This window comes from Marmota marmota, unplaced genomic scaffold (genome assembly GCF_001458135.2).
Source record: "Marmota marmota marmota unplaced genomic scaffold, marMar, whole genome shotgun sequence".
Classification (NCBI taxonomy): Eukaryota; Metazoa; Chordata; class Mammalia; order Rodentia; family Sciuridae; genus Marmota; species Marmota marmota.
In genome coordinates this window covers 49084-62537 of record NW_025999941.1, presented here as the reverse complement: position 1 = coordinate 62537, position 13454 = coordinate 49084, and the positions used below count along the sequence as shown (strand labels likewise).

General features: G+C 36.2%; 1 protein-coding gene across 1 annotated transcript in view; it reads right to left on the bottom strand.

The window, feature by feature from the left end:
* Positions 1–4633, bottom strand: part of Znf385d (zinc finger protein 385D) — a 636064-nt gene extending 631431 nt beyond the window's left edge. The window contains exon 1 of the mRNA XM_048801021.1: positions 4410–4633. Within this exon, the coding sequence (XP_048656978.1) occupies positions 4410–4428 (19 nt within the window). The 5' untranslated portion in view covers positions 4429–4633. The remainder of the gene's footprint in view (positions 1–4409) is intronic.
* Between the last annotated feature and the right edge of the window lie 8821 nt (positions 4634–13454).

Sequence of the window (13454 nt, the reverse complement as noted above, 5' to 3'; positions counted from 1 at the left end):
GGGGGGGGGGGGGGGTCGTGGACCAATTTCCCCACTCAGTAGGAGGGAGGCTGGGGTCTCAGAAGGCAGTCAGAGATGAACATGTGCTCCACCTAACTTTATTTTAGCAACTAGTGCATCAGTGCCAGAAAGTGAAGCCTTACATTGTGAGAACAACAGCCCCCTAATTAATCTGTACAGATCAGATAGTGCTTCTACTGTGATCTCCAGAAGACTGCTTTCTCTAATAGTTGAGATGATATATGAAATGCCATATTTTCTCAGAAATACAGAAACCATATTTTAGACATGACAGTGCCCTCTTATTCTTGTTTTTTTTTGTACTGTGTATTAAGGTATGCCTATAATTACAGACCATTCTATAATCATTTAAGATACAAATCATATGTTTCCCACTTATACAATCCTGAGAGCTTGTCCATTTATTTCATTTGTACCCCCTTACAAACAAACAGATATATATATATAAGTTGGATGAATTTAGGTGAAAATATCCAGTGTCCAAAATCTAATTTGAGATAAGGATTTTCTGAAGATGGAAGAACTTCACAGTGACCATTTATGCAAGTGTGCATGTTCAAGGAGAAGAATAAAACAATTCCCATATCTAAATATCCTAAATGGATGATTCTTAATATTAAAAATGTCGAAGATCCAATGTTATGAACCATGCATATGTAAAAGAGTATATAATAGGCATTCAAGTTTCATACTTTCCCTCCCATCAGGCCCACAAAGACACATATTTATCATGGATGATGGAATGTATATACAGGTAATTATATGCTTCTATATTAATGTAAAGTACTAACTCACTTGTGAGACTGAAGGGTATGTAAGTCTTAACTGTACTTAAAGGTGAGGGCCCTCTTTGACATACCACATATTTAATAAGGAGTGTTTTTTGAAGGAATAGAAAGTTAGAGGAGGGTAGAAGATACAGGTTACCACTCATGATATGCCCCAAAGGGAATCTTTTAGAAAAGTGAAACCACTTGTGGTTTTTCTCTGGGTCAAAAGTCACCCCAAGCAGACAAGCAGTCTTATCCTCTGTTGTATGATGTTTAAATTAAAACCTTCAGGAAGGTCTGACACAACCATAGAACCTAATGTGGCGATGCTGAGGAAATAAAGGGTCAGGAGAGTTTTTATTAAAACACAGATAGTTCAGTGCTAAAAAGAAATGAGTTATCAAGTCTTGAGAACACATGGAGTAAACTTAAATGCACCTTCATAAGGGAAAGAGGCCAATCTGAAAAAAAATAATATACTTACGATTCCAACTATATGTCATTCTGCAAAAAGCAAAATAGGAGACAGCGAAAGGACTTGTTGTTGTCAGTTAAGAGTAAGGATTGAAGAGATGAAGCACAGAGGATTTTTAGGGCAATGAAAGACTTAGAATGATCACGTGGTGGTAGAGAAGTGTCATAACATATTTGTCCAAAACCACAGAATGCACAACACCAAGGGGGAACCCCAGCATTAAATACGATGGGCTTTGGGTAATAATGTCAATGTAAGTCCATCAACCGCAACGAATGTACCACTGTGGTGTGGAATGTTGATCATGGAGGAGGCTGTGTGCAGAGGCGGCAGGATGTATATGGGAATTCCTTGTTCTTTATGCTCAGTTTTGCTGTGAACTGAAAGCTCTCTGAACAATAATGTATGAAAGAAGAAGGGTGTTCTGCTCTATGTCAAGCCCTTGTCTGATGGTCATGTAACAGCACCAGCTCCCCATGCAAGACATACTGAGGGAGCAGATGAGATGCAAAGTGATGAGTAGGCTGACCAGAAGCCAGGTTAGATAAGGAACACACAGCAGAAGAGTCTACGGAGACATCTTTATCTGTATTTCTACTGATGACATCTGGCAGTATTTTAGAAACCTTTATCTTATTCAATATTAGGGTTTGAAAAGAATTTGGTTTATCTGATATACCAACATAGCCTTTCTTCCAACCCTTAAGAAACTGGCTAAACTTTGATATTGTGATTTCATCTCAGTTTCCACCATACATTGCAGTTCTTTTCTTAGAAGATCCTGGCACGGAACGTCACTGAAACTTGAGCTATTGTGAACTCTTGGCAATGCTCTCCTCAACATCAACCTCATCTCATGACCCAGGGTCCCTGAAAATTTAAAATTAGCTACTAAAATTACCATGGCATTTTCTGTATACTTCAAGTATTGTAGCTCCTTGTAGACTCCTGCACAGAGACTGCAAACACCACACCAAATGCCCTTGACACAGCAAATTAAGATCAATTTCACCATACCTACTCAGATACTGTGGCTGACACTGTTGGCTTCAGAATCTCTAATTTTTCATTTATCCTAAAGACTTGGCCCCGATTCTGTCATTTTTGGCTCTCTCAGACCCATGTCTACCCTTTATAATTTCAGGACAAATAATTATAACTTAACCTAAGGACTCCCATTAATCACAGTTATTTTTAGTGATTTTTAACAACATATTTAATATATGTTAATTTAACATGTTTTAATGTATTTAAAAGTGGCTTGGAAAAATAACAAATAGAAAATGTAGTGATAAATATTTTATTGAGTACAATCAAAAACATATTGGGGAATATAATTTTAATTTTTCATTTATCCTAAAGACTTGGCCCCGATTCTCCTTTATGTTCTCCTAAAACAATTTCTCTTTGAACAAAGATACAGTTTCCACAGAATATTAATTTTGGGATACTGTAGAAGTACAGATACTGAAATGAATAAGAAAAGGGTTTGATTGCCAGTTTGAACACTTAATTGCTTTGTGACCTTAAGAATATTATTCAATCAATGTTAGCCTTAATTCCCACATCTATAAAAGGAATATAACGACCATATCTTTCTGTAAGTAAAAATTGAATATGAAAATGTACATACAGCCTTTAGTTCAATGCTAGCCCATAATAAAGACATTGACATGATTATTTTAAAATATCCAATTTGAAGAAATTCATTCCTAGTATTACAGTTTGACAATTGTTGGCCACTGTAAGTTTTCCTTGGAACAAGCTCTGGTTTGAGTTTCTAAACCGGGCATATCTTTGTTCTGGCTTCATTCTACAATATCATGTTACTTCTCCGAAGGATGTTTGTGACATCAAGACAGGTGAATTAAAATGCCAAAGCTCACACCATTAGCACCAGCAACCCAAACTTCAACACACACAAAAAAACTTGAATCATGTGATTTAAGGTGGTTTCACCAAGAAGTTAATAATAAGCAAAATATTTTTCTTAGGAAGCTCAAAGTAGAGACTGTGAAATACTGATTTTTAATCATGACTTAAGTACCTTTGTTTTCAAGGTTCATATCACACTTGGAAAATTTAATAGTTCTCAAGTACTTTCTGGTGACAACTTTTGTTCTTACATATCTTTGACAAATAACATTCATGAATTGAATGCCATACATTTCAAATCCTTTACATTATTCTTGCTCATTCACATACACACACACACAGTCACACACACACACACACACACACGTGTGCATGCACGTACAGTGCAGTGCAAGGTAGAAGGAATTTCAATTTAAAACATGTTGTTTTTCTTATGTTGATAGTCTTAAAACAAATTACAAAATTACATATCTTCATAATGTCAAAAATCAGAATAGATTGAAATTCGGCTTCATTTCAAAAAGCCAGCAAAATTTAGTTAAAATGTTATACTTACCAGACATGAAACATGACCAGATTATAATACTGCAACCCTTTGTGGTCGCTATGCCTTTAGCTTTCCAAAGTCCCCTCTGACAAGTCCATCCACCTCTCCCCACCTCTCTGAATTTCCTAATAAGCTTCCATTTGTTCCCAAAAGAGTTTTGTGCTATTTTTAAAACCTCCTTTCTCCTAAGCAACACCTACTTTACTCTAAAGTGATCAAACAAACCATAAATTTTTACAAGCAAAGACAAACAATCTGTCCCATGCTAACACACCACAGTTTCTTAAACACCTATTTGAAAAGAGATATTTTACTTTAAATCAATTGCAATCTTAACAACTGAATTCCCCATTCCCACAAAACAACAACAACAAAAAAACATCAAAAACCCATTGCTGTATATACACCATGAAAGGTATCTATTTCCATATCTAACAGGTGAACATCAAGAAACTATAAAATCAACTTTATAAAGTTATCAAAAATTTCCTGGTGGTCACAACCCTAATACAGTTACATATACACAGCAGACAATGCTTCTCCTCTCCCAAAGAGAAATGACATATGTTTACATGTTGTGCTGACAAAGCTTTTATATGTTTCTTTCTGGTATAAAAAATACAAAAGGGATGAATCTACTCTTTTATCTTCACATCTTTTATCACACAAAAAACTTAAGTTGGTGACGTAAAATTGAGAATGTATCTTTAGAAAATCTTACCATTGTCGTTTTTCAGCATCCCATTGCTGAGTTGCTTCAATCTCTTCTGATGTGATTTGCCATTGTAGTGGATTTGTGCTTGAGCAGCGGAATTCAGCTGAATGTTACACACGTTGCACAAAGTGAAGTTGGTATGTTTCTTTTCTCTTTCTGATTTTTCTTCAAAGTCATCAGGTATGAACTCAGTCTCACTTTCCCCATCTTGTGCACATGTGAAATCTGGAAGTGGCAAGACAGTAATAATAAGCAAGCAGAAAAAAAGATGTCTGTATTCCTTTGTATTTATTAAGTCAAGTAGCAAATCAGTATCACTCTAGGGATTCAAGAATTTAAAATTTCCACTTCCTCCCATTTTAATTGGTTGCATTAAAAAATCCAAAAAGCAGACTGTTTTCTTCATAGAATTCAAGAGGCAATGTTCCTTATTTTTTTCTAGACTGAATACTAGACTGTCTAGGTATCTAGTACCCATTATCTCATTTAATCATTGTAAAAATGGAAGAGGCTCCCTAGTTTTCTCTATTTCATAGTTGAGGAAACTATGTTTTCAAGAAGTTAAGTAGTTTTTCTAAGATCACATAGTTAGTAAGTGGTATAGTTAGAATAAACATGCAATTCAATCTCTAAATCCCCAGTTCTCAATCATTACATTCTCCTGCATGTATTAATGCATTAGATATTTTCCTTTTGATTGAACTGAATAAAATTCCCAGATTTTCAAATACCTCACCAATTAAATAAAGTAACTTACCTCTGTCTGGATACTTTCTACATTAAAACACAAAAGATCCCCTGAAAACCAAAGACAGCCTCAAAATCAGGGGGCAAAACCGAGTGACTGATCTATGGGTTGCACTAGAAAATATTATTAGTGGATAAACAGATGCTCTGTATACCCAAACCAAAGATAAACAGGAAATTCACAATTTCAGAATCTCTGGTCTTAAGATGTCAATAAAGAACTACTGAAAGGCATATTATTAATTTTAAAATCAATTATAATAAAAGCTCTTTTCCAAAACTTTTCTATGCTTCCCCTTAATAGGCCTCTGCAGAGCTCTTTAGATATGATTTCTGCATTCCAATTCTGTAAATTTCCAGGAGTAATGTGGAATGAGGCAGCATTCTATAATGAGGTGACACTGTTCCAGGACCTGGAGATAACCAACAAGCATAAGAAATATGGTCCCGGCTATCATGCAAACTCACTGATAAGGGTGGGAAAGGTAAGGACTCTAGTATCAGATAAATGAGATAACATAGGCCAAAATAATTCACTATTTGGCCAGTAAGATTTTGAAGAAAATCCAACTAGTAAACTACTATGAAACACTCAATACGTAAATCTATTTAAATATATTGAAGGTATTCTCCAAGTTCCAAAAGGAGTAGAAAAATTTTAAGTATTTCATTCAGGAATTTTATAGACAAATTTATTTAAACTATGCTGTTCCTTTTTTTTGTAAAAAGGAATTTTTATTTTTGTTACTTAAATAGCCCTATTAAAATACAATATACAATTTAATGGGTCATATTGAAAAGAAAATCCATATGCTTTACAAAATGATTATATGACTTCAGTTAAAGGAAAACATATACTGGCTTTTTGTATAAATAAAACAATTTAAGTATCTACTCAAGATTATATTAAGAATATTTCAAAGGTTTTTTTTGAGACAATTTATACTTTTAAATTCTTATCTCTAACATCATTCAGTAGTGAAAAAATTACTCAAATGATGATGTACCTAATCACTGCCAGTTTGTACAGCCATTAAAATAAGACTGGGAAAAAATTTTTACATGGCAAATTCTTTTGCATGTAATAAAAATATAAAATACAAATTTTACATATGCATATGACTATATAAAACAAAAGGCAGACATAGTTAAAATAGTAGGGCACAATTTGATTCCCAATGTTGAGATTAGAGTTGAGGATTTTTCCTTTAGTATTTTTGTATTTCTAAAATTTCACATGACGACGGTTAACTATAATTATCATGAAAAAACATATTTCAAAGAAATAAGCAAAACATAAAAATGCTGCTATCCTTTGGAATGAACAAGTTAGGTGTGTCTAAACTAGACCATGCTGCAGAGAAAATCACAGAAGCTGAGCCCTTGTGACACATCATTTTGCTAAACATATTATGTATGTTTGGAAGGAAACATTTTCTTCCTTGATTCCACATTTCTCCCTTGACTCACAAAAAAGAATGTCTGCCAACCATTTAGCAGGGGAAAACACCACAGAAAAAAATTTCCTTTCAAGGCTATGAGATTTATTTGCTTATCAAAAGACTTTTTCAATACACAGGAGAAAGTAAAGACTATGTCAACAATTAGTTTTGTTCTGGGGGGGCGGGAGGCAAGATAGAAAGTAAGACATGTTACCTGTGTGATATAGACACTACAGGGAAAAGGAAATCTCAAATAAATAAATTCCTGGTACTGGGTATGACATCATAAAACATCTATAGATTTTGCCCAAAAACATCTCAAATGGCGCACTGATATTAGAGACAGTATGCATCAGTGAGTTTTCTTCTCAGTCTGTGTCATGTTGAGATTATATAATTTAAATTTGGCTCATTTGCTTTCCCTTGAGAAAAATCTTCAGTGGTCATACATATATTTTAGGCAACTTGCCTTGCAATCCAAAATACTTTATCAATTTTTTTCCATATTTTCTCTACCTAATCCTCATTCACCAGAATCACTGGGACACTAGGAAGGTGCTTGACTTGACACAGTAATGTTGGTCTACACTATAGCATGTAATAGGTTCAAGGACAAGAGTTATGCTTGGGCTCCTCAAACCCCTAAGGTCAGAGGAGCTGCCTCAGGACCCAAAGAAAAAGAGACCCTAAATAAATGTAAAGAATTATTAAGAGGATTAATGAGGAGTCGCTCTGTGCCCGGAACCTGACCAGCTGAACAGCAGCTAGCCGCAGATGGGCAAAATTGAGCGCTTCAGAGTTCTGGCAGTGTAGAGAAGCAGAGTTTCAGATCTTGTGGAGATCTGTCACCGGTGTCTCCACAGGGCACCTGACGGAGGACTAAAATTTGGACTGAGCGGAGAAATAGCCCAGTTTCCTCCTCCTCACAAGATACCCTGGCTCAGAAACGGGCAGTCACCATCTTGGAAAATCTACCTCAGCAGCTCTGGGAAGATCACATGGCAGTGAGATTGGCAACAGATCAGGTGTGTGACCCCCAGCCCCACCTCCACCAAGCTGAGATAACTCAAAAACTTTCTCCGTGGGCATGAAAATCAAAGCCCAGGGAAACTGCAAAGGCACCTGATCTCCAACTCCCCCTCCCCCCAGCAGTGATAACCAAAACCTTTCTCACCAGCTCTCGGTGGGCGTGGCTATCAGAGGGAATAAGACAGAACAGGTTGCCTGTTTCCAACTCCCCCTTCTCCACAGCTGTGATGACTGGGTGACTACCAAAGAGAGTGCTCAGTTGATCAAGAGTTCAGGGTGGCCAGGGCGCCAAATGCCCAGAGTGAAACCAGAGCTGTGGAGAAGAGTCCCAGTAATTGGGGCCTGGCAAGCAGGAGAAGTGAGGGGGACAGAGGCCAGGAACAACCCAAAGAGACAGGGATTGGAGAGGCACCCAGCAGGGGAGAAAGAGGCACCCCACACGGATTGCTTCCTACATCCTGAGGGCAGAGAATCAACCTGGAATGCACAACACCACCTACTGGAGGAGAAGAAAACAGAATTATAGAGTGCATTTTCTTTTCTTTCTTTCTTCTTCTTTTCTTTGTACTTTTCTTCCTCCTTCTCTTCCCTTCCCAACCTCCCAAGTGTTACTACTTCTACTACATATAATTTACTAAATGCAAATAGGTGAATGATTCTAGCTTTTTATAATCCTCCCAAGTACTTAGCTACCCCCAATACTCCTGTCTATTCTCCTGTTAATAACCCCCTTCATTAGAGCTCTCCTCCAAAGTAGCTAAGATATATTAACCCCCATATCCTCACATCTTTCCCCCTAAACATAAAGTCCTACGACCAACCTTCAGTTCTCTATACGCCTTTATGAAGCTAATGAATTTACTTTAAATTACAATTGAACCCAACATCTCTAGACACTATCTCCCATCACAAAGGAGAGATCTCGGAACTATACAAAAGCAAAACAAATTTATAGGAGAAAATAATAACACAGCAGTCACACAGAGCTGGAAAGAAACGTGAGCATCATGAAAAAAAGGAACACAAACAATGCAGGACAACTCAACAATAGAGGAGTTGGTAGCCACAGCAGAGAAAATGTCAGATAAATATTTCAAGATATACATTCTTCAGTTGATCTGGAGTCTCAAGGAAGACCTTATACAGCAAATGCAGGCAATGAAAGATGACTTTGACAATGAATTACATGAACAAATCCAAGAAGCAAAAGAGCAACTCTACAGGGAGATAGAGGTTATCCAAAAAAAACTCAAACAGAAATCCTGAAAATGAAGGAAAGTATAAACCAAACTAAAAACTCAAATGAGAGTATCACCAGCAGAGTAGACCAATTAGAAGTCAGAACATTAGACAATGAAGACAAAAAGTATCATCTCAAAAAGAGTCTAATAGACTCAGAAAGGCTGATAAGAAACCATGAGCAGAACTTCCAAGAGATTTGGGATATCATAAAAAGACCAAACTTAAGAGTCACTGGGATAGCGGAAGGTATACAGGTCCAAACCAAAATGAGCAATCTATTCAATGAAATAATTTTAGAAAACTTTCCAGACATGAAGAATGAAACAGAAATCCAATCCTAGAAGCCTATGGGACGCCAAATGTACAAAACCACAAGAGACCCACACCAAGATATATTATAATGAAAATGTCCAACATACAGAACAAGGAGAGAATTTTAAAAGCCACAAGAGAAAGGAAGCAGATTATATTTAAAGGTAAACCAATTAGGTTAATGGCTGATTTTTCAACACAGATGCTGAAAGCTAGATGATCCTGGAACAATGTATTTCAAACAATGAAAGATAATGGGTTCCAACCAAGAATCTTGAATCCAGAAAAATTAAGCTTCAGGTTTGACGATGAAATAAAAATCTTCCACGATTAACAAAATTTAAAAGAATTCGCAGATAGAAAACCAGCACTGCAAAGCAATCTGAGCAAAACATTACATGAAGAGGAAATGAAAAACAACAGTGAAAATCAACAGTGGGAGGTAGCATAGTAAAGGGAAAAACTAAGCAAAGAGTAAAAACAAATCAAGTTTAATAACAAAAATAAAAAAACATGGCTGGAAGTACAAACCATATCTCAATAGTAAACCTAAATGTTAATGGCTTAAACTCGCCAATCAAAAGACACAGGCTAGTAGACTGGATTAAAAAAAAAAGATCCAACAATACGCTGCCTACAGGAGGCTCATCTGATAGGAAAAGACATACACAGACTGAAGGTGAAAGGCTGGGAAAAATCATACCATTCATATGGACCTCGGAAGCAAGCAGGGGTGGCTATACATATCAAATAAAATAGACTTCAAACCAAAGTTAATCAAAAGGGATAAAGGAGGACACTACATACAGCTAAAGGGAACAATTTACCAACAAGACATAACAATCATTAATATATATACCCCAAACAATGGTGCAGCTATGTTCATCAAACAAACTCTTCTCAAGTTCAAGAGACAAATAGAGCACAACACAATAATCATGGGTGACTTTAACACACCTCTCTCAACCACTGGACAGATCTTCCAAACAAAAGTTGAATAAAGAAACTATAGAACTCAATAACACAATTAATAACTTAGACTTAATTGACATATATAGAATATATCAACCAGCATCACACAGATACACTTTTTTCTCAGCAGCACATGGATCTTTCTCAAAAATGGACCATATATTATGCCATAGGGCAACTCTTAGCAAATATAAATGAGTACAGACCCACACCAAGACATATTATAATGAAATGCATTTTATCCGATCATAATGGAATAAAATTGGAAATCAACGATAAAATAAGGAAGAAAAATTCCTGCATCACTTGGAGAATGAACAATATGCTACTGAATTAACAAAGGGTTACAGAAGTCATCAAGGAGGAAATTAAAAAATTCCTAGATATAAATGAAAACACAGACACAACATATTGAAATCTATGGGACACTATGAAAGCAGTACTAAGAGGAAAATTCATTGCATGGAGTTTATTCCTCAAAAAAAGAAAAAAACCAACAAATAAATGATCTCACACTACATCTCAAAGCCCTAGAAAAAGAAGAGTAAATCAGCAGTAAATGCAGTAGAAGGCAAGAAATAATTAAAATCAGAGCTGAAATCAATGAAATCAAAATAAAAGAAATAATTTAAGAAATTGACAAAACTTTGAAAAAATAAATAAGATTGACAGACCTTTAGCCAAGCTAATGAAGAGAGGAAGAGAGAGAACCCAAATTACTAGCATAGGAGATGAAAAAGGCAATATCACAACAGACACCACAGAAATACAGAAGATAATTAGAAATTATTTTAAAACCTTATACTTCAATAAAATAGAAGACAGTGAAGGCATCAATAAATTTCTTAAGTCATATTATCTGCCCAGATTGAGTCAGGAGGATATATACAACTTAAACAGACCAATTTCAAGTGAGGAAATAGAAGAAGCCATCAAAAGACTACCAACCAAGAAAAGCTCAGGACCAGACAGGTATACAGCAGAGTTTTACAAGACTTTTAAAGAAGAACTAATACCAATACTCTTCAATCTATTTCAGGAAATAGAAAAAGAGGGAGTACTTCTAAATTCATTCTACAAGGCCAACATCACCCTGATTCCAAAACCAGACAAAGACACTTCAAAGAAAGAAAACTTCAGACTAATATCTCTAATGAATATAGATGCAAAAATCCTCAATAAAATTCTGGCAAATCAGATACAAAATCATATCAAAAAGATCAAGTGGGATTCATCCCCCGGATGCAAGGCTGGTTCAATATACGGAAATCAATTAATGTAATTCACCACATCAATAGACTTAAAGATAAGAACCATATGATCATCTGGATAGATGCAGAAAAGGCATTCAACAAAATACAACATCCCTTTATGTTCAAAACATTAGAAAAACTAGGGATAACAGGAACTTACCTCAACATTGTAAAAGCTATCTACGTTAAGCCTCAGGCCAGCATCATTCTAAACAGAGAAAAATTGAAGGCATTCCCTCTAAATTCTGGACAGGGATGCCCTCTCTCACCAATTCTATTTAACATAGTTCTGGAAGCACTAGCCAGAGCAATTAGACGAAAGAAATTAAAGGTATAACTATAGGAAAAGAAGAACTTAAACTAGCACTATTTGCGGATGACATGATCCTATAACTAGAAGACCCAAAAGGTTCTACCAAGAAACTTCTAGAACTAGTAAATGAATTCAGCAGAGTGGCAAAATATAAAATCAACACCCATAAATCAAAGGCATTCCTGTATATCAGTGACAAATCCTCTGATATGGAAATGAGGAAAACTACCCCATTCACGATATCCTAGAAAAAAAATTAGGAATAAACTTACATCGTTATACAGAATACATGTATGATGATTTGAGGGGAAAAAAAAGAAGTGTGTCACATTAGACTGGGTAGAGAGAAGTGATGGGAGGGGAGGGGAGGGGAAGGGGTGAAGGGAAGGACAGCAGAATAAAATAGACATTATTATTGCGATATATATATATATNTATATATATATATATATATATATATATATATGCAATATGTATATGTATGAGCAATATGATTCTGCAACCTGTACACTCAGAAAAATGAGAAATTATACCCCATCTGATTCAAATGTATAATATGTCAAGATCATTGTACTGACATATGTAACTAATTAAAACAAATAAAAAAAGAGTTATGCTGGGGATGATAATTGTAGCAAATGGGTATTTGGGTGTGTAACGTGATTTTCTCCACATGGAGACTGATTTAATTCTACACATTCACAGGAGTAATTGAAAAGGGGCACACATAAGAGAACTCATCTTTGGCAAGCTAGATTAACCAATATATTTGAGCATAATTTGAGGCAAAATAAAACTGCTAAGAGTTCTGGCCCATCCCTATTCTTACACACAATTTGTTTTGTCCATTGTTTTTGACAAAAGCTGAAATGTTACCAATCATACTAAAGCACCAACTGTTGGTAACACAATTACCCTGGAAGTTGCTCATCTTCTCCAGTGCTGCCTGCAGGGAAACAAGCCATACTCCTGGTGGTCCCTAAACATGATCTCCTCAAATTGATTAACAATCAGTGGTGTGTGCAAAGATGATGGACACTCACTAACCAGAGAGTCCAGATGTCCTCTCACAGAAAGGAAGCACTGAATAAAAGCAGAATTGAGAAGTGGGTGACAAAATAAATGCTTTATGACTTGATACTACATAGTCTGAGACCTGGAAAGACTGGAAGATAGGTTACTAGAGTAGAAAACAAAACTCAGTACTTAACCCAAACCTCTAAATGGTGGTAGGGGACGGGGGTGGGTGACATCAGAGGAAAAAAAAAAGGGTGGAGGGAGAATACTCTTCGAAGCTCACCCAATTAAAAGCTGTTGAAAAGAAAATTTAAATGCAGAAGGCTCCTTACAAGAGCACAAACCACAACTTGCAGAGGCTGCAGCTGACCAGTCACCCATTTAAAATGTCATGGCATCAGATTAAGCAGCAGGAATCAATGTCCAATAGTCACAGCATGGGGCAGGTGACCAGGGACTCTTCACTACAGTACTTCAGAGAACAGAAGCAGCATGGGGAATATTACTGCACCACACCTGCAGAAAACCCATAACCAGTATTCCCGTACACATAGACATCTACTAGTATCTTTACTATTGCCAAAAAGATTCAGCAGAGGGAAACACATACTTCGGTGACCCACAGCAAACACAGGGGCACATCAAAGCCTGCATCCTGAACTTCTGCAACATTAGAATCAGCCAACTCACAACAATGCACCCTCTGAGACTATAAACAACTCTA